The following is a 27,733-nucleotide window of genomic DNA, read 5'->3' on the forward strand; positions in this document are numbered from 1 at the left end:
TTTCTCATCAAGTCAATTTCCACAATTCTCAAATCAAGTTGGGTGGATTGGGAATGATTTGAGTTGAATAGACTTAGAAGCCTACTTCTATACCATCCCTTCAAAATTTGTTAAAGCATCAATAACAGTTACATGCCCTTCTATTTGCACTTTTGAGCTGCCACATATTAGTAATTAGGGAACAATAGATAAAAAGAAGCAAATGCTCTGAATCATTCAATGAAATCAAATTTTTAACTTCATCTCAAAGGAGTATATGTATATAGAGCAGCAGCAGCAACAATAACCAATTCATAAACTACGGCTGCAAGTCACCAGTTGGAAGAGCCGAAGATACTGTGAAATCCCAACACCTTACCAGCCACTGATCTTCAGATATTGAACTTCCCAGTAGAAGAAAGAAGAAAGGAAAAAAAAAAAAATCTACTATCTAGTATTATATATATATGTCAAGTGACTTAACTAGACACAAATGGGAATGGTATTTTATTTTCAAAAGGAGAAAATGAAAGAAAAAATATTAATGACCTTCATAACATGGTTTTGCTACTGTGCCCCAACAATATAAATCTACAAAGCTTTCGACATCATATTCAACTTGGGTGTTGCTCCAAGTTCCTTCATGCTAATTCCCCTTCAGAGTCAAAAAAACACGTTCTAATCCCGCCCGCAAGGAGAGAGGGACTACAACAAACACTCCATCATGTCAAGTAAAAGCTTGCATGAGAAGAGCTACACAAAGCCAAAACTTATAATACCACCGTCCAACTATGAAACAGCTAACCGGGTTCTCTCATCAAATTTTTGAGAATACCGATTTGACTCAGCAATGGATTGATTATCAAGATTTGCAACTGATCATCGCAAGCAACCCCCAAGAAGATTCGATCATTTCCAAGTATTTTACACAAAGCACAAGATCTTCATCACCATGGGCCTCGAACTCCAATCCTGCAAGTATCTGTAACTAAGAGGGTATCACTCAAAAATAGCTGCTACACTCTGGTTTTTATTTATTTATTTTTTCTTCCCTCATACAAACCAAGAATCCATGCTGTTAAAGAAACAAATGAATACAAGGACAGACGAAGTGCTTCAAGAGGCAACAGGAGAAACTTTGAACAAAGCTAAGTGTGAATCAAGCTCCACACTGTTCAACCACAAACTTGCAATCTTCTGATTCAATCAAAGAAAATAGCTTTAAGAAAATGAATAGATAAATCCATTGGACCAATGATCATAGGATGCTGCCATCTTTATAAATCTAGAATTAAATAGTACCAGAGATGAGCACCCACAGCAAAGAATGCTGTTCCTGTGGCTTAGAAATTTTGCTGAACTCTAAAATGCTTTTCCAAGATTAAAGAACAAGTGAAAATCATATATTCCAACTCACAATTTTACTGACCAAGAAATACCTATTTCTATGCTTGCCATGTTCTAAGACTCACAAAATCATTTCCCACTAATTCATCAGAATGAACTCAAAGATGTTCCATTGATGTACATTTCAGGTCCATGACAAAGTTTCTTGAATAAAACAAAAATAAAAATAATGCATATGCACATCTAAGTAAATCAGCACTAACCTCTGTCAAAATGTCATCTGGAATCATCTTCCCTGCACCACTCTGTAATTAAGAACCAGGTCCTCAGGTTTCTTCCATATATAAGCGCGGACTGTGGCTAAGCTCATGTCAGGGGATAAGACCTAAAACACAACAAATAAAAGACATTGTTATCAAGAATACCAAGGCTCTTTCTGAATCCCCAGAGAAGGGGAAAGGAAATGGGAAAATGCTGAAAATTTCAAAATGGTATCCTTCTCAAACTATTATCAGCATCTCCCTCCCATTTCCCTTGTTCTTTCTATGATCTAAACGAAGCTTAAAAAACTCCTACTATCAGAGAGTTTACCAGGCATTTCAGAACTCCATAGTCCATTCTGGTCATTCCAAAAATAATTCCATAGATAAGGATGTCAAAGTTTGTCTTACATATGAACAATATCAGGGCAAAAGTGTACTCTTAAATAACATGGTAGGTCCCATAAATAAACATCCAATATATTTCCAGCAAGAAGTATATCAAAGCATGTCTTACAGAAGAACAATAACAGGGAAAACTATCATGGGTTTTCTTAAATTCCTTGAGAAAATGAATTTCCAATTGGCAGACTTTCCTCCGCCCCTAGTCCATCTCGAATAATATGGTAAGTCCCTCAAATAAACATGAAAGTGATTTCATGAATGGGAATGAAATCAAAGAGTAAACAACTAAATGAAAATTAAAATAAATTCAAGAATAGGAATGAAAGAAAACTAGGGGAAAACATTTCAGACCACAGTCTGACAGTCTAGCTCAAACCCAAGGGAATGGCACTCCATATCACATATCGATTACCATTAATATATTTATCCATTCTACTTTACTGTTTTTTCCAAATTCTAATTCTTCTGTTTTAATTCAGCATTTCAAGAAGCACAAAGTTGTAGTTCATAGTTTGAAATACTGCTTTAACAAAAGGTGAATGGATCAGTAACATTATACTCATCCAAGTATATCAACTTGCCTGGTTATTGCACAAGATCTCTATTGAGGGCTTAAGCTTTTGCCAAGGCTTCAACCCAGACCTGAAGGATCCATCTCCACCAACCGCTGAATGCTGTGACTGCCCACCAGGGAGGCCCGGGGCAAATGTTCCATCAGGGTTTACACTATCCATTGGTTTGTCAAGGACCATCTTTTCCACAACATAATTAACAACCTAAAAGAAACAAATCCACAGAATTGTTTTCATCACACAGTATTCTTCTAAAAGCATGAAGTAAATGCAGTTTTGTACAACCTGGTGTGAACACATGTCAAGATGCACAAAAAGAGATGCTCCTCACATCTTTCATCCATTCAGATGATAATATATACATTTAAACAATGTGTTCCAACTAAGGAAACAGACACCAGAACTCTTCTACAAAATTATGCCCAAGTACTTAGAAGAAGTCTCAGACCCCTAGGTGGGACAGGATAATGTGATCTCCCATCACAGAGCACAGTGAGGATGATAATATATATGAGACATGCTCCGAGTTAACCTCTGAACATTTTTCCCTGATGCTTCAGCCAGCAGTCTAATACATCTCTGTGTATCTACTAAAGTATATTTTAGATAATGACTTCAGTTGCTTTGACATAAAGCACTTCATGGTGGGAAAACATTTCAAATTTAAAGCCTTTACAGGTAAAACACCAATTTTTTTAGTTTTTTCATTGTTTGGTATGAAACTTGAAAATGTTCAAGTATTCTACAATCATTAATCAGTGTGTTACGAAGGAAAGACAAGAGTATTATGACACCAACCATTTGTGGTGCTAAACCCTCATCTTCAAAATCACCACCGACTGTTTTTTATTAGTCAAGGATTTAAGCACCATTTTTTATTTACTTCAATTTCCTGGTCATCATGTATTCAGGTAACACAATAAATTTAGGGGTTTTATTTATCTACAATCAACTTGGACACCTTCATTCACTTTCGACTTCACATATAAAAAAGTAAAAACCAAAAAGAAAAATTTATATTTAAAAATAAATAAATAAAAACCCTAACTGGAAATATCAATTGAAAGAATGAAGAGAACTATTTTCTTTAATAATTTCAACACTGACTTTGTTTTTTCCCCAATTTTTGCCATGCTTTCAGATTGACTGTGAACCTGATCCATAAAAACTTCTGTGAGGTTTTTTACATAATACATATAAATCAATCATTGATTATGATTCCAAGCAGAGATTGTCAACGTACTAGATTTTCAAAAGGACAATATTGCCAGAAATCAGTGGGGTGGAGATAGAATTATAGGCAAATAAAGCATCAAGTTCCACAGAGAATGGCTGATACAGCAGTGGATTCCCAAAGGTGACCATAGCTCAAGAAAAAGGTTCCCAGAAAAATCATTAACAGCTTTTTCAAGAGAAAATCGCTCAAAAATTTTGAGCAGTTAGTGTTGCTTGGAAGCTATGGAGATGAAGAGTGAGATGGAGCTCAAGGTAGACAGGTGGAAAAGGTATTTTACATGGAAAAAAAAAAGGCAGGAAGAATTTTACATCAAAATAAGCAGATCCAACAAGGCATTCAACTTGCCTCAGAGAAAATGAAACACAACTCAATTTTCATTTTGTTTCACTATTCACAAAGCATATGCTATAAAGTGAGAGAATATACAGTACAACATCCATTTCCCATTTATCTCATATGTACATTGGAGTTGGTCATTATAGTTAAGAACTTTCAACTTCAATAATGAATGACACATGAAGAAAACAAATATCAGACAAAAGCCACAAGCAGCGTTCATGATATGCATGCACAAGGCATATATGCACATGTACATAAAATATACATGTGTTATTGTACCCAAACAAGTGAAGTTGAAAACTTTACCTTTTTCCAAACTAGCAGAACCAAAAGAAAAACTTACTTTATGAATTCTCAATATACGAGGTGCACTCAGTTTCCCTTGAGTAAGGATCTGAACAGTTGAACCTTCACATGCTTGTAGATAAAAGCTGCACCTGCAGTAGTTTACATAAAATTTTATGAAAATTACTAAATTGGTTATGTAAAATAAATAAAAAATGAACAGTGTCCTATAACGCTAGGCAACCAATAACTGAAAATGTCTGATTTCCTATGACAATCATTCATTACTTTTCATTGGACAAAATAAAGATAGTTCACAATTTTAGGGAGCCTGAGCACCAGCAACATCAAACATAACAAAAATATAGTTCTTTTAATTTCCCAAACATGTCTACATGTCAAGGGCTCATTAACACCATAATACTTCCAATAGCTTCCAGTAGAAGAATTCGACAGTCAACTGTTTCATTCTGGATGCATAAATTTATTTAAAGCAATTTAATATATGGCCCCAACCACTGACACTTATTTCACATCCCAGAAATGATCGCAATCTTTTAACAGGTCCTACTACAGCAAGCAGCAGGCATCTTTCAATCACAGAACAGCAAACAAATAATAAGCAATTTCTTATATGCAAGGTATCTTGCAAGTAGATGACAAATAAAGAAAAGCCTATAAAAAAAGGGGAAAATAATAACCAATAAAGAAAAGCAAATGCAACAAGGTCAAAGAATTACTTGGTATTTTCCCTGGGAGGTAGACGATTGTTCAGTACACAATCTAGACACCACCAAGGGAAGTCCTTCTCATCCTCTGTTCCATCTAGATCAGTGATTTTCTTTCTCCATGGGCCTCCTTGCGAGCCCTCAGTAATAATGGAAGGAGGGGAAACTGTTGAAAACTCAAAAGGAGGATAAACCATGGAATCATTTTCAGCATTACCATCTATCTCCATTCTTGAATGGGTAATACTTCTAGTAGAAATTTCCTTCCCAGAAGCAACCTCCCCATTGACTACAGATTGGGACCCAAATCTTTGTTTTCTTTTGGTTAACCAATGAGACAAAAGACCTTTAAGAGTTTCCCGTGCTAAATTAACCTGCAGAATCACATTAAGATGATACAATAAATGAATTATTGCAATTAAACCTATGAAAATGCAAAGTTACACCATTTCAGGATACATTGATTACCAAACACATTCCAATTAATGATGAGTATAGAACTTCTTTTATGATATATAACAGCAAAAAAATAAAAATGTTTTATTTTCTTTGAGGAAAAACTATACTTGTATATTAGGAGTATACACAAAAGGAAGAAGGATAAGAAATCCTTCAAAAAGAGATAAATAAATAAATAAATCATACAGTGTAAAGCAAAAACCACTTGGTGGAAAGCCTTTGGCTTCCTACCTCACATTGTCTAAAATGCCTTTTAAAGTCAGAAAATTTTACAAAAACAAAATTGAAGAAGAACAAAATTCTAACACTCCAGCTATCTACATGAAGTGCCCAAAAATGTACAGATATAGCTGAGATGTACCCAAGGGATTTCTGCTACCAAATTCAGAAATCCAATGACATAGTGATACAAAACTTTGAGAATAAAGATAAGAAATCTCACCTGAATAAATTCAATTTTATAATTATACGATGTAAAAGAGATCTGGTCACTTCATGAGTACCATTTCATAAGAGAATAAAGGATAATATATCTCTGAGAGTCAGACATTGGAAAAGAATTTTTAATTGATAATCTTGTTTCCATTTTATCATAGTTTTTACAAATAATGGAAAAACTGTATTAAAGGTACATAAACAACAACACCAACCAACCCAAAAGCCCCACCCATTCTAGGAGAAAAAATAAATAAAAGCAAAAAAAAGAGTTAAAAAAACCCAAAAAAAAAATTAATAAATCACTCCAACCAAACAAAGCAACAAAATACTTTCTCAAGGGGAGATGATAATAAGGAATAATGACGGATTTACCTTATCATCCTCAGGTTTTCCAATAATATTAAGGTCAGCAGAGTACATTTCTGCAGAAAAGCATTGTGGGGTATCCAAATGGACAGACAAGCTTCCCAGCCTCGTATCTACAGTAAACCATGCAGGAATGCTCACCTGGACAAGATAATGCAATCAAAAGAAAGATCCACCAAAATGTTTCACTCAAATTACAACAAATATTTAATATAAATTAGGAATCCATACCATCTCGAACAATTCTTCTTTCTTCTCCTCAAATGAGACCTAAGGATGTTAAAAGCACAAATGTTTAGGAATTAGCCCAAAAGAAAATCTTCGAACGTAAAAGCCGTACATCGTAATTCAGCAAGACGATTGCAACCCAATCAGGCCTTAGCACAGGGGCACGAATCATATCATTCTAGTGTCACAAAAACTATAGACAAAAAAATGAGCTCTTTTAACCTGTCCATAGTCCTCAACAACAATGCCTCTGGTGATCTCCCATAGCTTTACTGAGCCAGCTGTATCCTATTGTGGAGAAGTATAGTGTCAATTTGCAAAATCACATTCAACAAAATAACCATTCAAATCTGAATTAGAAATTGATCGTAAAAGTAATAATTATCTTATCGTAAAATAAGAGGAAGCATCGTAATTACCTTAGTCAAGACATGCCTTCTATTATTTAGAATCTCATGCTGCACAATTCCTGGGGTTCCAGGAATGGTAAAGGATGGTTCCTTGTGAACAGGAACCTACAACATTGGAAAAAGTATATTAACTTGGTTAAGGAAGCTCAGGTATACCTCTTTGGAGAAAGAAGGAAAAAGAAATAAACAAAAGAGAACAAGACTGATTGAACTAATTATATTTCTAGATTACTGTTTTTTAAAGGATGCCTACTATTCATATTATTATGCACAATAAGGATTCAGTATACACATTAACATCTTTTATGAATTACAGAACAGACAGGAATAAGAATGACTTACAGGGGTTGATCCTTCTAAGGAAGCCCTTGCCCTTGAAAAGGACAAGTTTCCAGCCAAGAATGAACCGCCTCTCTGAAAAACCTTTTGAGGGTTACGTCCTTCAGCTGGCCATCTGCGTACAGAAGAGTCAGTTGTTGCAGCCCATATGCCATCATCATGCAATGCCAGTTGCAAAATAGGATGTTCCTTTGTGCAAAGCAAAATACTCTCTCTTGTCGCCAAGTCTGTCAAGTATAACTGAGAGTATAAACAGAATTGGGCATCAAAGGATGAGTATTGCAGAAAAAGATCAGAAAAGAGAGAGAGAGAGAGATAGAGAAAGAAAAAAGGGAGAAAACATCATATGCTAAAGGAAAAAAATAATGGCAAAACATAAGAAAGAGGCAGGGGAATATTTGCATTGGTTGAGTTCTGGGAGAAAACTGTACTCACGGAAAGGTCCCTCCCACCACTATAAACATGGCTAAATGTTGGGGTGCTTGCAAGTGCCCAGACAGAATCTGTATGCACGGCATAGGAATGCACGCATCTCTGCTGACCAAGATCCCATAGCCTGTGAAATGTGAAGAGAGATGTACAGGTTGATCAACCACATGAAGCACTAAAAGGATTAATTATAAGGAAATAAACGAAACATATATTGAATGCGTGATTAAAAATCAGAAACCAGAAAATTTATTTATCTTATCAGAAAAGAAATTCATTGAAATGGATTAAAAATACAAAGAAGTAGGTATCATTCTAAAAAAATAAGAACTGATAAAAGAGTAAGAATGGAAAAACACCCCAAAAGAAACTAAAGCTGCTCAGCTGAGAAACTAAAAGAAAACGTACAATGCCTACAAGCAATGTAGAAAACTTATTAAGAGGAAGAAATACAAAAGCAGCAACCAAGGAGACTGGAGGGATGAGGGAAGCAACTACCTTGCACAACTAAATCCAAGCATAGTTGTTAAAAACTTGCAATACATTTTGTTTTTTTTTTTATAGATAAAAGGATGTATATTAAACAAAAAGAGGAAGCACCAAAAACAGTGCCCTCAAAGTATACAAAAGAAGCCCAAAGGCTTAAAACCGAAGGGGAAGGGATAGAAACAAAACACATCACCTTCCCTTACTTAAAGCCTAACCAATCAAAGAAACTTACAAGAGAAGAAGGGCCCAAAACTTACAATACATAATACGATACAATGATGCATTGCGTTTTTAACAAAAATCAATACATATCGTAATTCATATTTTATCATTAACGTATCTTGCAATACATATACAATACATGATATAATACAAAATACAACAATATATACATCTTCAACTATTTTTCATAATTTTAACAAAAATAAATTCCGTTTTTTGAAAGAATTATTATAGTAATTGTTTAAAATGAATGGTAAGGTTAGAAAGTAGTCATAAAAGGGAGAGAGAGGTAAAATAATCCTATATGAAAAACTATATCCTTGTTGTCAAAGACAATGTTGGAAGTTAATTAAATTTATTCTAACAATATTTATTGACATTGAAAATGATGGTAATTGATAAATAAAAATTTTTAGGTAATAAATTAGTTTTTTATTTTTTTTCTAGTGGAAAAAGAATGGTGACAAACATGAAAAGTTTTTTTTTTTTTTGATAAGTAAACAAGAAATGCAATAGAAAAGGCAAAACGCCACAAAGCATACAGGGAGTATACAAGACGACTACAGCCTCAAAAAGAGAAAAAGGATCAAAAAGACCTACCTCCCCTTAAGTGGAAGCTATCCACTCCAAAAATCCTATAAGGGAGAAAGACTCCTCACCTAAATACACTTTGGCCCAATTCCATAAGTTACAGACAAAAGAATTTTTTAATTTCTGAATATTCAACGCACCCCCCCCCCCCCCCCCCTAAAAGCTAACCTATTCCTCTCCTTCCAAACCATCCAAAAAATACACAACGGAATGGATTTCCAAATATTTTTCCTTTTCTTCCCTACAAATGAACCCCTCCAGGAGATTAAAGCCTCCTTTACAGTTTCTGGGAGGACCCACTTAATACCTATCAACCCAAAAATAATATCCCATAGGATTCTAGTCACTATACAGTGTAAAAGAATATGATTTACATTCTCTTCTTCACAACCACACAAAAAGCAGCAATTTGGGAGTTGCATCCCTCTTATCTAGAGTCTGTCCAGAGTGAGCACCTTCCCCCACGTCAAGGATGAAAATATCGGTAATCACGGATATATTGGTAACTTGATTTTACAGATATATCGGATATATCGGAGAATTATCGACGGATATTTTGGAAAAAAAATTTGATAAGCAAAAAATTGATCAAAACTTATGGAAATGTAAAAAAACCTCATATTAATGTAATTAAAAGTATAATAAACAATTTAAAGTTGTTTTGGTGAAGAATTTGATATATATATATATATATATATATATATATATATATAATATGATTTGCGATATTAAACATAATTATATTATGTCAATTGTATTTATACACTCATTATGAACTTTCATGAAAAACTTATTTTAGTAAATATCAATAATTTATACATATCCTATCGACATTTCGCCCCCCTCTTTCGTATCGCCGACCACCGAAACCCGAAATTTCGAAGAAATTTCGGCGAAAAAAATGGAAACTTTCATCCTTGCCCCACGTAGCCTCCCAAGCAAAAAAACAGACTTTAGTTGGCACCCTATCCACCCATATTCTCCTTGCGGGAAACACTGTGGCATTAGGCTTGTCCAGCAACCTGTAAGCTTCTTTGACCCTGAAGAGACCATTTCTTCCCTACCTCCACATAACTGAATCATCCTCTAGGGATGGCCTATGACCCCTCAAAGTATGGAGCAAATCCCCAACCATATCCAACACCCAATCATTGAAGTCCCTCACAAAAACAAGATTCCAATCTCCTTGGCCCGAATCTTGGTCCCACATCTCCTCAATCGTAGCGTCCCTATGCGCGGCAAGGACAAAAAGATGATTGAAGCATTGGGACAACGGAGTGTCAGTGCACCAACTATCTTTCCAAAATTTGATTTTGGAACCCTTCCCAACTAGAAAAGCCAAATTTTCCCAGCACCATTCAGATTCTTTCATAATCTCCTTCCAGACCCCTACTCCAGCAGCCCCACTAGCCTTCTTTGACCTCCAACCATAATCCTCTTGTCCATATTTCGTAGTGATCACTTGTTTCCAAAGGTTATCCTTTTCACAAGCAAACCTCCAAATCCACTTGCCCAACAAGGCTCTATTCAGAGTGGCTATTCTCCTTAATCCTAGCCCTCCCTTGTGGTTTTCTGTACAGACCACATCCCATTTAACTAGATGAACTTTTCCCTCCAAGTTTCCTCCCCCCCATAGGAAATCTCTTTGGGTTTTCTCCACTCTTTTAGCAACGGACTTGGGCATTCGGAAGATAGACATTTGGTAAATTGGCATGCTAGCCAAGGTGCCTTTTATGAGAGTGGTCCTCCCCCCTTTGGAGATGTACTGTCTTTTCCAAAGCGCAAGTCTCCTCCTGACCCTCTCTTCCACTCCATCCCACATAGAAGTAGCCCTATTAGGGACCCCTAAGGGGAGACCCAAATAGTGAGAGGGCAGAGACCCCACCCTGAACCCTAGCTCAGCTGCCATCTCAAGAATCTCCTCCACTTCTCCAACTGGAATGATTTCGCTTTTGGCTAGATTAATTCGAAGACCCGAAGCCGCTTCAAACCAAAAGAGAATCCAGCTTAGATGAGAAACTTGCTCTTTGCTCGCCTCACAAAACACAATTGTGTCATCAGCAAAAAATAGGTGGGAGATATTCAAGGAAGTTCTACTACCACCCCGAATGTTGCATCCTGATAGATATCCCCCCTCCACCGCTCTCCTGATAAGGACGTCCAGAATCTCCATTCCCATAACAAAGAGGTAAGGGGATAGAGGATCCCCTTGACGAAGCCCTCTAGTGGTAGGAAAAAACCCAACTGGCACTCCATTAACAAGAATAGAGAATTTAGCAGAAGACACGCAGCTCCACATCCATCCCACCCACTTGGTCCCAAAGCCCCTTTTTTGAAGGACTTTCATTAAGAAATTCCAATTGATGTTGTCATAAGCTTTTTCTATATCCAATTTGCAAATAAGGCCCTTTTCTTTTCTCTTCTGCCCTGAATCTATCACCTCATTAGCAATTAAGGACGCATCCAGAGTTTGTCTTCCCATTACAAAGGCATTCTGAGCAATAGAGACCACCTTACCAATTACTTTTTTGAGTCTATTAGCTAAGACTTTAGCCAAAAGTTTATAAAGCCCCCCCAACAGGCTGATAGGTCTAAAGTCTCCAAGATCCTCAGCCCCGCTTTTCTTGGGTATCAACACCAGAAAAGTATTGTTGAGGCTCCTAACAAAGGAATTATGCTCATGAAATTCTTTAAACATCTCCATGATCTCCTCTTTGGTAAAATCCCATGCGTTTTGCCAGAAGGCTACAGTAAAACCATTTGGGCCAGGGGCTTTATCCCCATTCATCTCCATCAACGCCGAATGAATCTCAATCTCTGCAAATGGGATTTCCAAACTCTCTGCTTCTTGCTGGCTGATGCAACTCACCTGAATTCTACCAATATCTGCCTGCCAAACCATATCTTCTGAAAGCATCTACTGAAACGAATTCACAACTCCTTCTCTCACCTCCTGCTCCTTTACTAGCCACTCCCCATTAACCTTAATTCTGTCCATAGCGTTGTTTCTTCGATGAGCACTTGCCATTCTATGGAAGAACCCCGTGTTTCTATCCCCCTCCCTTAACCAAATCTCCCTTGAGTGCTGTCTCCAATGGGCTTCCTCCACCAGGACCCATTTCTTAAAGGAGTCTTTAGCTTCCTTTTTTAATTCAGCTTCCTCCACAGTCAAGTTTCTCTCACTTTCCACCCGATCCCAAAAGTCTACTTGCTATAAGGCTGAAGCTTTATTAATTTCCAGCCTCCCAAAAACCTCTTTGTTCCAAACTTTCAGCTTCTTTTTAATTTCCTTCATTTTAACAGCCAATCTATAGCTAGCGCTGCCCCTGACTTCAATTCCCTGCCACCAGGTTCTAACAATGTCTTTAAACCCCTCAACCTTCAACCACATATTTTCGAATCTAAACGGGGTTGAGCCTTTTCTTATTCCACCCCCCTCTAACACGATTGGGAAGTGATCAGAAATTGGCCGAGACAGCCTGCTCTGAGTGACTCCACTAAACTGATCTAACCAGCTAGGGGAAACTAAAAATCTGTCTAGTCTCGCCCACGCCTGATTATTAAGCCCCCCATTCCAAGTGAACTCTCCCCCCTGAAGGTGCAGGTCCACCAGCTCTAACTCATCCACAGTCTCTGCAAATCTCCTCATGGCTGAGCTGATTCTTCTTTGGCTGCTCCTTTCTTGTTGAAGCAGAGTGATATTGAAATCCCCACCGAGACACCAGGGATCATCCCAAAGGCCTCTTATCGCCCCAAATTCTTCCCACATACCCTCCCTTTCCACTTTGGTAAATGGACCATACACTCCCATAAAAACCCAAGTAGCCCCATTTTCTATAGTCTCGAATCTATAAGACAATGAGAAATGACCCTCCTCCCAATCCAAAATATCCAAGACCCTCTTGTCCCAGCATATCAAAATGCCACCCGCAGCCCCCTCCGCATTTAGGGCTCTCCAATCTATAAATCTCCCCGTGCCCAGACTTCTTACAATACCCTCCGACATCTCCTAAATCTTGATTTCCTGAATACACATTAGGTCCACCCTCTGGTTCCTTATATAGTTCTTAATAATTTTCCTCTTAGAGCTGTCATTAGCTCCCCTCACATTCCAACTTATAATCTTCAGCTTCATTGGGCAACTATCAATTGATTCCCTTTGCCCTGTGAAGGACCTTTCTGCTTATTCCCCCCCTCATAATTGACAGAGCATTCCAGCCTCTTTAGTTCCCTTTCAAACTTGGACTTCTCCAAAAGTTCTTTGCTATGAATCTTTTCCCGCCTCTTTCTGATTTTAGTCAGAAAATTCAATATCTCCTTTTCCAGCCCCTCCTTAGAGAATCCCAGAAATTGGCTAAATTTTGCTAAGCTACAGTCCTCCCATAGTTCCTCTTTCTCATTTTTGGTATATTGAGATCCAGAGGCACTAGTATTCCCCTCCTTGCCCCTAACCTTGTCTCTGTTTTTGTTGGCCTCTCCCAACTTCCAGGATCCGTTCTCATTCTCAACGTTCCCCTCATAGACTGTTAACCATGTTGACTTGTCCCCCCAAAATTCCTCCTCTATTCCCCCTGAACGATCGAAAGACTCCCCCTCCGGAGCCTAATCAGAATTAGAAGAGAGAAGAAGGGGTGTCCCCATAACCCGATTTCCTTTAGGATGGGAATTCAAGACATACCTCTTAGCTTCCTCTTCAAGCGCTCGGTCAATCATTGAAAAGCCATCATCCCTCTGTTCCCTTCTAAGCTCCTCTGGCACCCAGCTCGTCAAAGGATCCTCTGGAATGGATATTTTTCTGGAGATAAAACGGCCTAGAAAACCAGCCTTCTCTTGGGGCGCAGTTGGACCATCCCTTTCCAAGCCTTCCACCTCAACTAAAGGATGGCAGCCCAACTACTAGACGATGGGCCTGCCTCTGAATCACCAGCCACCTTTGTCTTATCTTTTAAAATTCGGTCCAAAGGCCCGTCTATCTTAGCCAGCCCACCATCCTTCTCCAGCTCTTTAAGACCCATATTTGGGCCAAATGAGATCGACCCAGCCACTCTTCCATCTGGATAGACCCAATCCCGAGGTACCGGGCCATGGATCTGGTTCCCGAGCTCTAGACCCGGCCCATTCTCCTGCAGAAACCTCCCATCATCTGGCAGGTGCAATTCCTCGGTTCCCGCGTCTACCAGTTCCTTCCCCACGCGCTTCTCCGCGCGTGAATACGTGTCACCCCTGACCTCATTTCTCCTTCTGTTTTTCGCCGCAGAGAAAATCCGTCTCACCACCGACCTAATCTCCCACCATAGCGCCAAAGTGTAAACCTCCTCCTCTACCTCAATTTCTAACATACTCGGTCTAAAATCACCTCTTATTTTGACCAGTATCCTAGCCCATTGAATCTCCCCCATCGACCTTGTCCGCTCATCAATTTCAACAAATCACTCACATTCCTCCCCTATTTTCTTCAAAATCACCGGGCTCCATAGCGAAATTGGAAGGCCGAAAATTTTAACCCAAGCTTCCTGTTCCATCTCCTTCTCTACCCAACAACCCGTCTTTGGATTCTAGAGATCCAACCCTAAGTGGGCTCCTCCCATCACTCTGCTCCCCGAGGAGACCACACGGTGTGCCTCTCTTAGATCTTCAAACTCCAACAATGCCCTACCTCGTTCCAACTTGGCCAGCCCTAACTTGCCTTTTAGGCCCCAAGAATTCGCCCAAAGACTTCCCAGCCTCTCCAAATCTTCTTCTTCCTTTTTGTTGGACTTCCAGCTCTCGACGAGGCAGTGCTCCAGCTTCTGTAAATTTCCAGCAATCTCCTCCCTAGTGACCTTCATCTTGATTGCATTTGAGCCTTTCCGATTTGTTCTCATGACTACTTCTGCATATGATTTCGCCGGAAAAGCTTTTCCGCCGACCCTTACTTCCTGAAATCTGTTCTTCTACCAACCAGCTCTTCCATTTGCCGTATCATCTCCGTCATAGCCATCCATCCTCTTTTGTCCCTCCTACCTCTCGGTAAGAAGATACAGAACCTTTTTCGTTCCAGATCCACAACCCCCAACCTTAAAAAACCACCCGCTCTGTTGAAGCCCCGAGCCAATGTATACAGCTTGCCGCTTTCTTTCCACTCCTTTTTCCATCTCCCTTCTTTTTCGTCTCGTATACAATGGATTAGCCCCTCCTTGAAAAGCCATAAGCTTTCCAGCCCTAATCGAACCCATGTCGAGGCCCCCCGCTTCTTCTCCACAATGAGAAACTGACGTTTCCCTTTCCTTTCATCCAGGGCGAGCTCGAAAGTCTTGGATTCCACCGTGAAGCCTCGCTTTCGACTCACCTCGCCGGTCTCATCGTCGTCGCCGTCGCACGCGCTCTCACTCTCCCTCACGCCCTCTCTCTCTCTCTCGCACTCTCTCTCTCTCTCTCTCCCATTTTTTTTCTCTTTACTTTACAGAGAAAAAGAAAATGTGACAAACATGAAAAGTTAGAAGTTTGGGGATAAAACATAAGGCATAAATATCCACAACACATACAAGTACATATGCCTAGTTAGAATTTGGAACTAAAATCATATGTAAAAGTTTAAAAAAGCTTATTTGTGTGGATGTTATGATAAATCTATGCATTAAACTCATATTTTGTTAAATTGAATTTTTTAAAGCTCTAGCATTCAATGTTTTCATATGGTATGATATAGTTTGACTCTTTAAATCTCAACATCTTTTATGAAATTGGTTATATGCTACCTCACAATCCATGCTTCCAATATATATGTACATGTATACATTTTTTTTCTATTTATTTTTTCACCATATAAAAAAACTTATGATACATTGTACAAAAGAATAGAAAAATGATAATATGTTTTGCAACTTAACAACCATGAATCCAAGCACAAACCTCAACCTCACCCCTAAGGATAAAGGGAAAAAAAAACAAGGCAAAACTCGTGTAGAAATATAATTCTTGGAGAAAACTTCTAGGATTCAACCAACTTGTAGCTTTCCCCATCAATGATATGTAGCTTACAAAATAAAGAAAACTGCATAGAGCTTTAAAGAAATTACTCTAATGAAAAAATGAAGTAACAGAGCACAGGGCCATGCAAGTGTTACTCAAAGTTTCATCACATTATAGTTTCAAAATATGATGGTGCATAACATGTTGCTCCTTGCAAAACTTGCCTGTGTCTTCTTCTTACCTATTCTTCGTACTTTGTGTGCACTTTGGTATCTCTAGTGCTTATTTCTTTATACACACACACACACACACATATATTCTTTCTTGAAGCATATTAGGGAAAGAAAAAGAATTTTATATAAAGTTAAGCTTCTAATCTAAAAAAAAAGTATTTTTACTTTCTTTTAGATTTTTTTATTTAGAAGCTTTAATCATTATAGGAAAAGAATAGAACTCTTAATTACTAAATGGACTAGGTTTCTGTTTTCATAATTTTATTCAATTTTTAGAGTTTTCCAAAACCTGCAAATAAGGTTAATTACTTAATTATGGGATTGATGACGAATTATATTAAAGTTTTTACATACCTTGCAATTTTCAATTGTGAGACTCCATGACTTTTCTTTTAGGTGAGACTCTAAGAAGGCTTTAATGACTTGTTTAAGATTTTATTTTATTTTATTTTCTTCACTGCCATAATTTTAGCTCTCCTTAAATCTTAAAAAATTGAAGCCCTAGCCCACCTTATTTGGTTGTAGACAACTATCCTAAGGTTGTTCTACATCAATGGAGGATGCTATAATAGTAGTTCTATTATGGCATTTCCTTTGTTTCTCATTGCTGCCTTCCCCTTTTTCTTGTGGGGGTGTAAATCCTAACAACAGCATTTAGACCACATTTGGTTTACAAAAATTGTATTTCACTCAGAAAACCAATTAATTAACACAATTTACCGAACCAAATTCAAAAGAGATGTGTGCCTCCCTTCTATTTAGAACCCAATATCTATATACACCCATTGTGGAGCACTCGCAACTCTGAAAGGAGATGCATGGTTATGTTGGACACGATTGACTGGACCAACCCCAACAGAGGTGCCCCTCTTCTGTTTAGGACCCCCAAAAAAATATCCTTGTAGATCACTTACAATTCTGAAAGGGGATGCAGTGGTTATGGTGGTGGCATTTGGTGTGACAATGATTGTGTTAGTCCACAATCAATGAAGATGGTGGTCGTGGCACTCATGATGATCTTGTGGTGAAGCATGTGGCATGCATGAGATGAGTGCCTAACAGTGATGGTGGTTGGATTGGAGTGACCATGATGGAGGTGGCCTACTGACAGTGTCAGCAATGCAATGGAGGGAGAATTGGCAACCACATGGTTTCTAGCAATAGTGGCATGGGTGGCAGCAGTGTGAGAACAATAGTAGTGTTGCAGAAGTGGAAGTTTTTGGCAATAATGATATGAAAAGGAGGTAGAGGCTTTGTAACAATCCACTCCCAACCATATAGATATCATTTACTCTAAGCTCAAAGGGCTCACGGCTTTAAAACACGTCTAGTGTTAGGAACTTTCTCCCCTATCGGCTATGGGATATCACAATCACCCCCATGCAGACACAACGTCCTCGTTGTGTCCCATGGGATTATAGGGTCAAACAAACAAACCTCAACACTGAAGTCGGGGATCAACTCTAATACCATATGTAATGACCCGCTCCCAACCGTATAAATATTATTCGCTCTGAGCTCAAAGGGCTCACAACTTTAAAACGCGTCTACATGGTTAAGAGGAGTCGATGCTTATATAACGCTAGGAACTTTCTCTCCTATATGAACAGTAGGGCAGAAAGTGTGCTCCAAGATTGGAAGGGCATCTCTCTCCCACATATTAGAAACCTGCAAACTTGCATCTGAAATAGCATTGTAGGGTTTAGTTTCATACCAGAAACTAGAATTCAGTCACCCAAGAATTTAAAATCATAATGATCTTGATCCTAGGGCGACATTCCAGGATATCATATGATGCCTTAAGAAAATCCTCAAATACTTCAGACATAGATCCCAAAGGTGCTATCCATACAGCACCTTGCTGCCTATTCCTCACCCATGTACCAATACTTAATAGCCATGATAGAGCTCCATATAAAATTAGGCTCCTTTGAAGGCACTAAACACTTGCTAAGCAATGTAAAATTCAACAAAAAATGTAGCATAATAGCAAACTTTCCATTCCCGTATATAGTATCACAGTTATGTATCCCCGATTTTTATCAATCTCAACCCAACTCTTTGTTACAGCTAAGAGGAGAGATAATGGTTAGGGATGATATGATTTGAATGCTTTGACACTTGCTTTTTACGATAAGGAGCAATCAGATCAAGGTTAGAAAAACTCTTCCTTAGAAATTTGTTTTCGTGGGTGAAGATGTGCATAGACATAAGCTCTACATCTTTATTTGATTTTGTAGATTGGTTGGGTTCTCATTGAGGGAGGGAGTTGTTTTTTGTGTTCTCTCTTTTTTGGTTGCGCCTTTAGGTACTCATTGTATACCACCTGTGTACAATGGTTTGCTGTCTTTTTGGTGCTTGTTTATATATTCGCATTTTTTGCCTATAAAAAAAATAAAAAATTCTTGGAGATGGTAAATAAACATAATAGGTATAGAAGTTATAATAGAAAACCACTCAATAAAGAATTAGAAGGTATGCTTATAAATCAAGTTAATTTGATTTGACACTTGCCCTCTCTTTGTCTAGGAGAAGGTCCTAAATAAAGAATTACTGAATTACACAATAAAGATTGGTTGTTGCTGGGCAGTCAGCACCCCAAGGTTTGGGTCCCCATGATGAGTACTAAGGGCTTGGCCATGGAAGGTTCCTCGGTTATCAAAAAAAAAAAAAAAAGAATTACACAATAAAGAATTACAAGGCATGTGCATCAATCAAGTTACTTTGATTCTGTTGAGGATCAATTCAAAAAACTGTTGAGATTAGTTTTGAAACAACTCATCATGTTGAAACCAAAAGCTCTGCCCTTCCCCTCTCTCAGAGATGGAAAGTCAAATGCCTTTCATGTTCCCTCAAGTAAAGAATTGGGCTTCACAATGCTCACCAATGAGGCTTTTTTCTCATGCCTTTCTTTGTTCATGGTTCAATATTCTGATGTCCCAGGCATTGAGGAACCACGCCACCCCACTCCAAACTTGGTGGTTACACTCAGTCCTACCTATAACCCCATAGATGAATACAAAACAGAGTTCAATTTGGGGAATTGCCACTTACCATTCAGTGACTTTAGCCCTGGACATCCCCAAAATGGGTACCTATCTGATCAGACCAATTCGTACCTGTTAGCTTTAGTTTTTTGCCCATGAAAAGTGCATTTCCCATGCAAATCTAAGCAAACAAATTAGACGTTCATCCTTGGTATTTATACAGCCAAGTAGTTGATATTGGGCCTACTCATAAAAAATGACCAAGAGGAACAAAAAATTGACTGACTAGCATCATTACAACCATTTGAACTGCATATGGAACTGGAGGAACATTAAAAGGCAAATTTGCATGTCTGAATAAGATAATAAGTTTCATCATTGTGAAAAAGCAAAAAGCAGTATGAGGTACCAACCTAATCATGGAATCAGAAGACCCCGATAAGCAAAACCTGCAACAATGAGAATTAAAAAACACTTACTTGAAGTAAACAAGAACATAATCAAAATGATTAGTAACACAGCAATAGATGATTCATCAAATTGGAAAGCCAACTAATGATTAGTCAGTCCAACAATGATGCAACACACCCAATATCTCCCTAATGCATTTCAAGATCCATCACAGTCCTAAAATTTACCTTGTGTGACACTGAAAATTAAAGAGGAAAAAAGTACTGAAATAAAAAATTAATCATAAGGGATGCTGTAGTGACAGAAAAACAGGAAATATTTGCAACAAATTAAATTGTCAGAATACAGGATGTTACTTGCAAAAAATAAAACGAAGATTAAAAAAGTTTGAAGCTCAAAAATATTAAAGGTTTGATTTTGTGAATTTGCCAGGAAGCAACACAAATCCAGTGGATAAAAGAAATTGCTAACTAACATGCTTCTCAAATATGTGCCCCTTTTTTCTAGTAAGAAGCAAAAAAATGTAATAATAAAAGGAAAGTACAAAGAAGGATGATGCATTCTTCTAACACTGTGTAAGTACCAAGCAGCAAGACAATGGTCATCTTAGCATAACAAATTAAACAAACAAGCTTACCCAAAAAATATATTTCCCTTCTTTTTTTATTTTAAAAAAAAAATGGCTAAACAGAAAAGTGCAACTACAGATATAAAAGAGAAGTAAACGCAGAACTAAAGTAAAAATAAAGACAAAATCCCTCGATCTAGGAACAACAATTGTTTGAGTTTGGGGAGGATTTATTTGAGCACTAGCAAACTCTTGAAAAAGTGATTATTGAGGTTTCCTAGGGAATGCGATATTTTATGCCATAGGGTCATCTCAAGTATTTAAGAGTCACACCCCTAATAACTGGGATGACAATATTTTTTATTTTTTTATTTTTTGATAAGCAAATGAAAACAAATTTATAAACAGTGCCAATAAGAGCACACCAAAGTATACAGGTTGTCTACAACAGGCATCGAAAGGCACAACCCAAAAGACAGAGGGTACAAGAAACAACTCCCCTCCTTTAGCAAGACCCCAGCCAATCTATGAAGTTGACAATAATTACATATTTTATTTATGTTCTAAAAGATTTAATTTTCAACTACACCATAATTTCCATTGTATTATATGACATTAAAATGCATAAAGTTTTTCTCCTAGTAAATTTTTTTTATAATAACCAATGATTTCATTGTGGTTAAACATTCAAAGAAGGATAAGCAGTTCTGCCAAGATGTAACCTCTATTCAAAGAAGGATCAAGAAGACAGAAAAATGAATATCAAGTACATAAATTAACTGATTTATCTATCATTCAACCAGAGGTACTATCAACAAGGTTTCAAGTAAAGCATAACTATAGTAAAATGAATATCATGCAAATAAATTTACTGATTTATCTATCATTCAACAAGAGGAGCTATCAACAAGGTTTCAAGAAAAACATAACTTCCAAGTTTATTCCTCCCTCCCCTTTAAAAAAAAAATAAAAAATAAAAATAAAAAAAATAAAAATAAAAAAGGAAGAAGAAAGAAAGAAAAAGAAAAACACCATATCATACCCAAAGCTTAGCCCAATTTCATCATTGCCAATGGCTTCCAAACTTTGTCCAGGTTATTCCCATATGTTATCACAAATTCCTTCAATCAGAACTTTAGGACATGAAATCAAACCTAGAACCTTCACATCCCCACCCCAACCCTAGCCACTTGAGGTGCTTTCCATAAGAATACTGCTGAACTCTCAACTCTTCCTACCCCCAAACTCCAAGAAAATTTAAGATGAAATAAAACGGAAAACAACCAAATTCCCTCTTTCTTTCTCTCTCCTTTTCCACTTTTTTGATAAGTAATCCCTCTTTGTTGGTATCGTCTTTTATCTGTAGTCCCATCAACAACAGCAGTAGTAATAAGTGTATCAATGAAGGAAATCAAAGGCATTGTTGAATGATATGTTGATAATAGGATTCAGAGATAATCCATAGTATATATACATACACACACCGACATACATAGGCACAAAAACATGGAAACATCCATTTAGACATACATAACATGACACTATAAATACATAGATTTCTAGCCATGCCATACAAAACAGAACCCACAAGAAACTTTTTTTTCCTGATAAGTACAAAAAAAAAAAAAAAAAAAAAGAATTAAAAAAAACCTTGTGGGGGGTGGCAATCCATGTATACATGGAGTACACTCACTGGGCCCAACCAAACTACATAAGCAAGGAGGACAAGAAAACGAAAGAAAATAATAAACAAGATAGCACTTAACAATGAAGGGCCACTCAAACTGGTAACAAAATCCATATGGGAATGCCTCCTGCAGAGCAATCTGACTTCAAACCAAGATTGCAGCAAGTGCTACAGAACTGAACAAAAGTATTAGGTATGGTTGAAACATTGTTCGAACCTGTATTACATATGCATGTATACATATATGAAAAATTCAATCAAGTGCATGAATGGATATCACCAAAAAAATGATGATATAAATGCAACAACTAGTCAACACAAAATGCTTTGCCCCTACCCTAAAAAAGGGAAAAAGAAAATCTAGTATAAAAATTTGCAAATGAAAAAGACCAAAATCAATTTGAAGCTTAGCAAAAATGCTTACAATTGCCTTGTCAAATAACTGCAGATTTCATGCAACCCACCTGCCAGTAGAATCCAGAAGCAGAGCCCTAATGTTATCTGTATGCCCTCTGAGCTTCATAGTCTTTGAACCAGTTCTTGGGTCCCAAATACGCACAACCTACAGTACAGTAGCAGTTTGCCATAAAATTGCTTTCCAATAATAGTAAACCAGGAGCAACACACTAGCTGATCAACATAGAAGTCAAGGATATAAGATGCAAATCAACTATATCATAAAATGGCTTCGTTGGTACTTAGAGAAACCTAATGAACCTATTATAAATAAATTTCTTATATAAAAAAGAAATCAGATGCAAGGAAGAATTAACGATCCTTCAAAAATGAAGACAATAAAGAAACTATAAATATCATAGCATACCTTCTCAGTTCCACCAGAAACAAGAAGGGTTCCACTATCATTCATTGCCAATGCATACACAGACTCTTTGTGGCCTTTGGCAGCAACAGGCACATATCCATGAGGTGGAGTAGGGTGTAGAGAAATGCTGTTGCTTGAACTAATAGTCCGTAGACTTGTAATGGGCAATGAATTTCCAGAACCATTGATGCCATTGGAACAATCCTCCTCCATTGCATCACTTGACTTTGAGACTGGAGTTAGTGCAGCTTCCAGATCCCATACAAAAACCTCCCCACCAAGGCCACCAGAGGCAACAACATTGCTCTAAAATGCATGACACTATAAAAGGATCAGAAAATGATAACGACAAAATATGACACAATGCCCCCAAATATGCACCATTAAATTGAACATGAAACTTAAATAACAGCATTACACTGACAAGAACCCTTCATCTATGCAGTAAATAATTCCATGAAAATTTTGACAAAGAAATTACATTTTTTTCTGCTGCAGCGAGACAAGTAACATAGTCAGAGTGTTGACGGAGAGTCCTGGTACAAGTTCCATCAGACAAGCAATTCCAGGTCTGGTGTATCTCAATAAGGGAAATAAGTCAATAAAAATAATCAGATTTTCCATAGGTTAAAAAACCAACAATGATGGATTCAAATTGACAAACCTTGAGGGTAGTATCTGAAGAACAGGAAACGAGTGTATTGTCACCTGCAAGAACAGCATCATTAACCTGCACAACCAACAATTTTCCTTTCAAATTCAATAATAATGTATGTATGCAGCACAATAAAAAATGGAATTCAATGAACTAAACAATCCCATATAAAGATAAGAGAACTATCAATGTTGAAAATGGAAACCTATAAATTAAAAATTTTAAAAGAAATGTCCATTTCATCAATGATTGGCAATGCTAGATTGCCAATAATAATGCTATGTGGCTAAAACTAGATAAATTCATTTTGTGAGGAACTGATAATGCAAAAGAATAGCCTATACCAATATAAAGGCTGAAACTACTTATGTAAATGATTCTAATAATTAGGCACTAATCAGATCAGCAATGGGTGAAGTAAATGATGAAGAATAGCCTAACACAAGCAAGATCAGTACCCAATCAATGTGTGACTCAAATGTGGCAGAACAGGTAGCCACCTCTTCAGTGAGCTCCCACCTCTTCAGCGTGCCATCACGGCTTCCAGTGAAGAGGTAATCACGCCCATCAGGAGCCAATGGCTTCCATACAGCCAAACAATTTATGCCTGCACAATGCTGCAAATAGGGAAACATTCCACAATGGAGTAACATAAGAATTTATAAATCCTCTAACAGTAAAAGAATTATCAACAGAACAGTAACCTAGCAAAGGGGAAAGAAATCTTCCTTTTTTGATGAGGAGGGGAAAAGAATCTTCTTGATATTGGGAAAAATAAAACAACACAAGAGGGGTGTGTAAATGAGAACACTGTCATATGATTTATTTTGTTAAGTGATTCCCACACGCATGTTGGTTAACCATACATAGTTACAATAAGACAAACAATAATAGGCATAGCTAAGCATGTAAATTGCTTGAACTTCGTGATTGTAAAAAGAAAAAATAGGACAACATGTATAAAAAGTAATCAATGATAACATAGCTCTGGTAAAAAATATAAAAAAAATGACACCATGGCCACAGCAGCAGGAGTGTGCTTAGGTATCTCCTTGTGAAGGGGAGGGTAGCATGGGTTCCAACAAGCCAAATGGATTCACTGAAAACAGGAGCTATAACATAAGAACACAGCAATCTTTTTTTTTTTTTTTTTTTTGATAAGTAACATAGGAACACAGCAATCTTAACATGTTCATTTAAAAATAGAACAAATCTAACACCACGAGCAAGCATATAACAATTTTTCATCCAAATTGAAGCAACACATATTAGTGAACATACATATCCCTCTGATAAAAAAAAATACACACATCCCAGGTATGACAAAATATATTTTTCTATTTGGTGAATTATTTTCCCCCTGTCAGTGAGGGAGAAGAATCAAGTTATTTAACTTAAAGTTGCATGAACTGTCTATGAAGAGACAAAAGATGGTGATAAAGTTGTATCAGGGTAAAAATCTCTCATATTTTGGTTCGTAAGCAAATAAAGTAAAATATATGTGACCCAAGGTACTACACCACATTGGGCAGAAAAACATGGCAATCTGTAAACCATAAACACCCTAAAATAATGAGAAAGATTCAGGAAATATAAAAAATTCACTAAAGGGGGAAAAAATTGTTAGACACTCGTCAATAATTTGGAAAAATATATAATTACAAATTATCTTCAATTTAAGAAACAAGTTACAGCAATCATCACAATTTCGGAGAACCCAATACATTAAAAGTGAAGGTGACACATCCAAGTAGTAAAGGGGGCCCTGATAAAATTTATAGATAACTAACATGCATGTTCAACAAATACAAAATAATCTACCTTTGTGTCATCCGCATCATTCAACACATATGTCAACCTCTTCTCTTTGCGAGGGCGAGTTGAATTAGATGTGTTTCCTGCACTGCCTACGCGGTGCATTGCAGAAACCCCTAAACAGATATAAATAAAATGTCAAATAAAGAAAAAATGTTAAAGAATGTAATTCCCTATCAATTACTTGGAAACACTCATAAGCATGAAATGCTTGCAGACTCCTACCAGTGAAAAAGCAAGATAACATTCCATTGGAGTAAAATACCTTAGCATCAGTTTTTTTTGTTTTTCCTCAAGATTGAATGAAATGGGACATATGTGAGCCAGAATGATCCAGTATCAAATTTTGGACCAACCTTTATCCATGTGTAATATAATGGAAGTAAAAATTCATCAATTTAGGAATCGAGTTGGTCCTGCTATCAACAGAACCCTGGTACAGTTCAGTACCAGCTATACAATCAGCAATTACTGACAAGCAACAATACATAAAATTATTAAAAAAATTATAAAAAATCTAATAAAAGGTCAAGAAAGCAATCATAAATGATTATTACATGCATTCAAATGTTCAAACGAGGAGATTGCAATACAACAAGTACAGAGAAGTTAATACATGCGCTACCACTTCAGTCAAACTATCCACTTTAGGACATTAAACATTAACAGTCTGAAAATGTTCATTCCTTTTTTTATTGAAAAAAGTAAGTCTAGAAATATGTCTTCCCATACCCACTCGCTGTTAAAAGCTTCCTTTCTCAATCAGTCACTGATAAGCATAAACATTCGGACTGTTCTCCAGTTTCCAGATAATTTGGCACTTCAAATGTGTTAATAGCAGATTTGTCAAACAAATCAAAGAGGCACCTTCAAGCATATCTACAAATGATGATAACCAGAAGATATGGATACAATTGCAGAAACCCCAAAGGTACCCTTGAAATGCCCTTTAGATTTCAAAAGCTGAAAAATCACATATATAACATAAAAATCATCTTTGCAAAGTTTTAATCTGTACCAAGGAACATTTTCACTTGCATTTTTCAGTCTCACTGCATTAATTTAAAATATATATATATATATATATACATATGTTCTGTGAACAATGAAGCATTTATCAATTATTACAAACATCGCATGTGTGAGGAAAAAGACAACTATAAATTATATTCCTAAATGAGGTCTGCAAGGAAGATTCTAACCTAGACAGACCAATATAAACCATTGAGTAAATGCAGAACATAGGGATGAAGTGGTAATATAGATGAGGTTTTACATTAGCATTTTCTCATTGTGGTCTTTCCTTGATTAAATCAATTGCTTTGATAAGTGACTCAGGAGTTTCGTTTGTGATGAACTCAAACGAGGAAGCAGTTTGAAAATGGCATTCTCAATCATGACTTTTAACAACATTTGCTATTGATCTTTTTAGCAATTATCGACTTAGGATGGTAATATGATCAAAAGAAAGCACTATCTACAATAATGCCCGTCTAAAGCAAGAAACACCCCAACCCCCCCTAAAAAAATAAATAAATAAATTCTATAGGGTGGTCACAGACAATCATAGCCCTCAACAAAATTCACCAAAAAGTCTAATCCTTCACAACCATAGTCCAAATGGGAAAATTTCAAAAATTCAATAGCAAATCTCTAAACTATCAAACCCCAGATTATGATACTCGAAAAAAGCATTAAAATCAGTTTCAAAACAATCACAGATGCGCATGAAAGTAATAAAATCTGCTTCCTAACCAATAAGAATCATTAAAATAAAGGACAGCCGAATTCCACATTTCAGTTAAGTTGACTTTTTACATTTCCCAGAAACCAAAAATACCACAAAACCCAAAATTCAAAATTCCCCTTCTCTTTTCCTCAGCAGCCGGACACAAGGCAAGGGTTTCAAGTACCCAAAACCCTCATCAACTGCAAAACACTGAAACCAGTCGATCTTTCCCCTAATTCAATCAACCAGATCAAACGATTTAGGGTATCCAAAATCGAACCAAACCCCAAATAATCAATCGCAAAAAAGACAAAATCATACAGACAGAACCTAAGAAATCCACTAGATTCAATCCAAGCACATATTGATACCAAAATTGGAGCTGTCGAGAAGGGGAAAAAAATGAAACCCTAACCTTAAAATCAATGAAGAATTTGGTGGGGGTTTCGGCTTTGGTTTTTTCTCTACTGATGAAGTTCCAAAATTCAGACACAGAAAATGTAGAGAGAGAGAGGCAGTGTGTGAGAAATGGCTGAGAATGCTAGAGAGAGAAAGTGCAGAGAGAGATGGTTTGTGAGTTTCGATCTTGTTGTGTGGATGAGTCCTTTGACTGGGTTTTCCCGTTTTCTTCGAGGGTTATCTAGTCTTTTCGCTCTCAACAGATAAACAACAGAGGCGGAGGAAAAATTAATGACAATCGCGGAGATAGTTGGCTTATTCTTACTCGCTTCCCCAGCCGTCCAATTGTTAG

General features: G+C 37.1%; 1 protein-coding gene across 5 annotated transcripts; it reads right to left on the reverse strand.

Moving 5' to 3' along the window:
- Positions 1-215: 215 nt before the first annotated feature.
- Positions 216-27,590, reverse strand: LOC100248769 (uncharacterized). 5 transcript variants are annotated; one of them, XM_019224950.2, is made up of 20 exons: positions 27,398-27,590; positions 26,121-26,216; positions 25,260-25,369; positions 23,897-24,055; positions 23,448-23,513; positions 23,265-23,354; positions 22,784-23,089; positions 22,425-22,522; positions 19,708-19,743; positions 7,828-7,948; positions 7,396-7,632; positions 7,063-7,158; positions 6,866-6,931; positions 6,647-6,685; positions 6,422-6,556; positions 5,165-5,526; positions 4,483-4,576; positions 2,573-2,767; positions 1,590-1,711; positions 216-951 (listed from the first exon to the last, which is right to left on the reverse strand). In XM_019224950.2, exons 2-19 carry the CDS (start codon positions 26,128-26,130, stop codon positions 1,613-1,615), a joined length of 2,319 nt encoding a protein of 772 aa, XP_019080495.1. In that variant the 5' UTR covers positions 26,131-26,216; positions 27,398-27,590; the 3' UTR covers positions 216-951; positions 1,590-1,612. The 5 variants fall into 5 exon arrangements, with proteins under 5 accessions (XP_019080495.1, XP_059598562.1, XP_059598560.1 ...); XM_059742579.1 differs by lacking the exon at positions 26,121-26,216 and adding an exon at positions 25,610-25,686 and having other exon boundaries at positions 216-967; positions 27,398-27,589; XM_059742577.1 differs by lacking the exon at positions 26,121-26,216 and adding an exon at positions 25,610-25,724 and having other exon boundaries at positions 216-961; positions 27,398-27,589.
- Positions 27,591-27,733: the final 143 nt, after the last annotated feature.

This window comes from Vitis vinifera, chromosome 14, assembly GCF_030704535.1.
Source record: "Vitis vinifera cultivar Pinot Noir 40024 chromosome 14, ASM3070453v1".
Lineage (NCBI taxonomy): Eukaryota > Viridiplantae > Streptophyta > Magnoliopsida > Vitales > Vitaceae > Vitis > Vitis vinifera.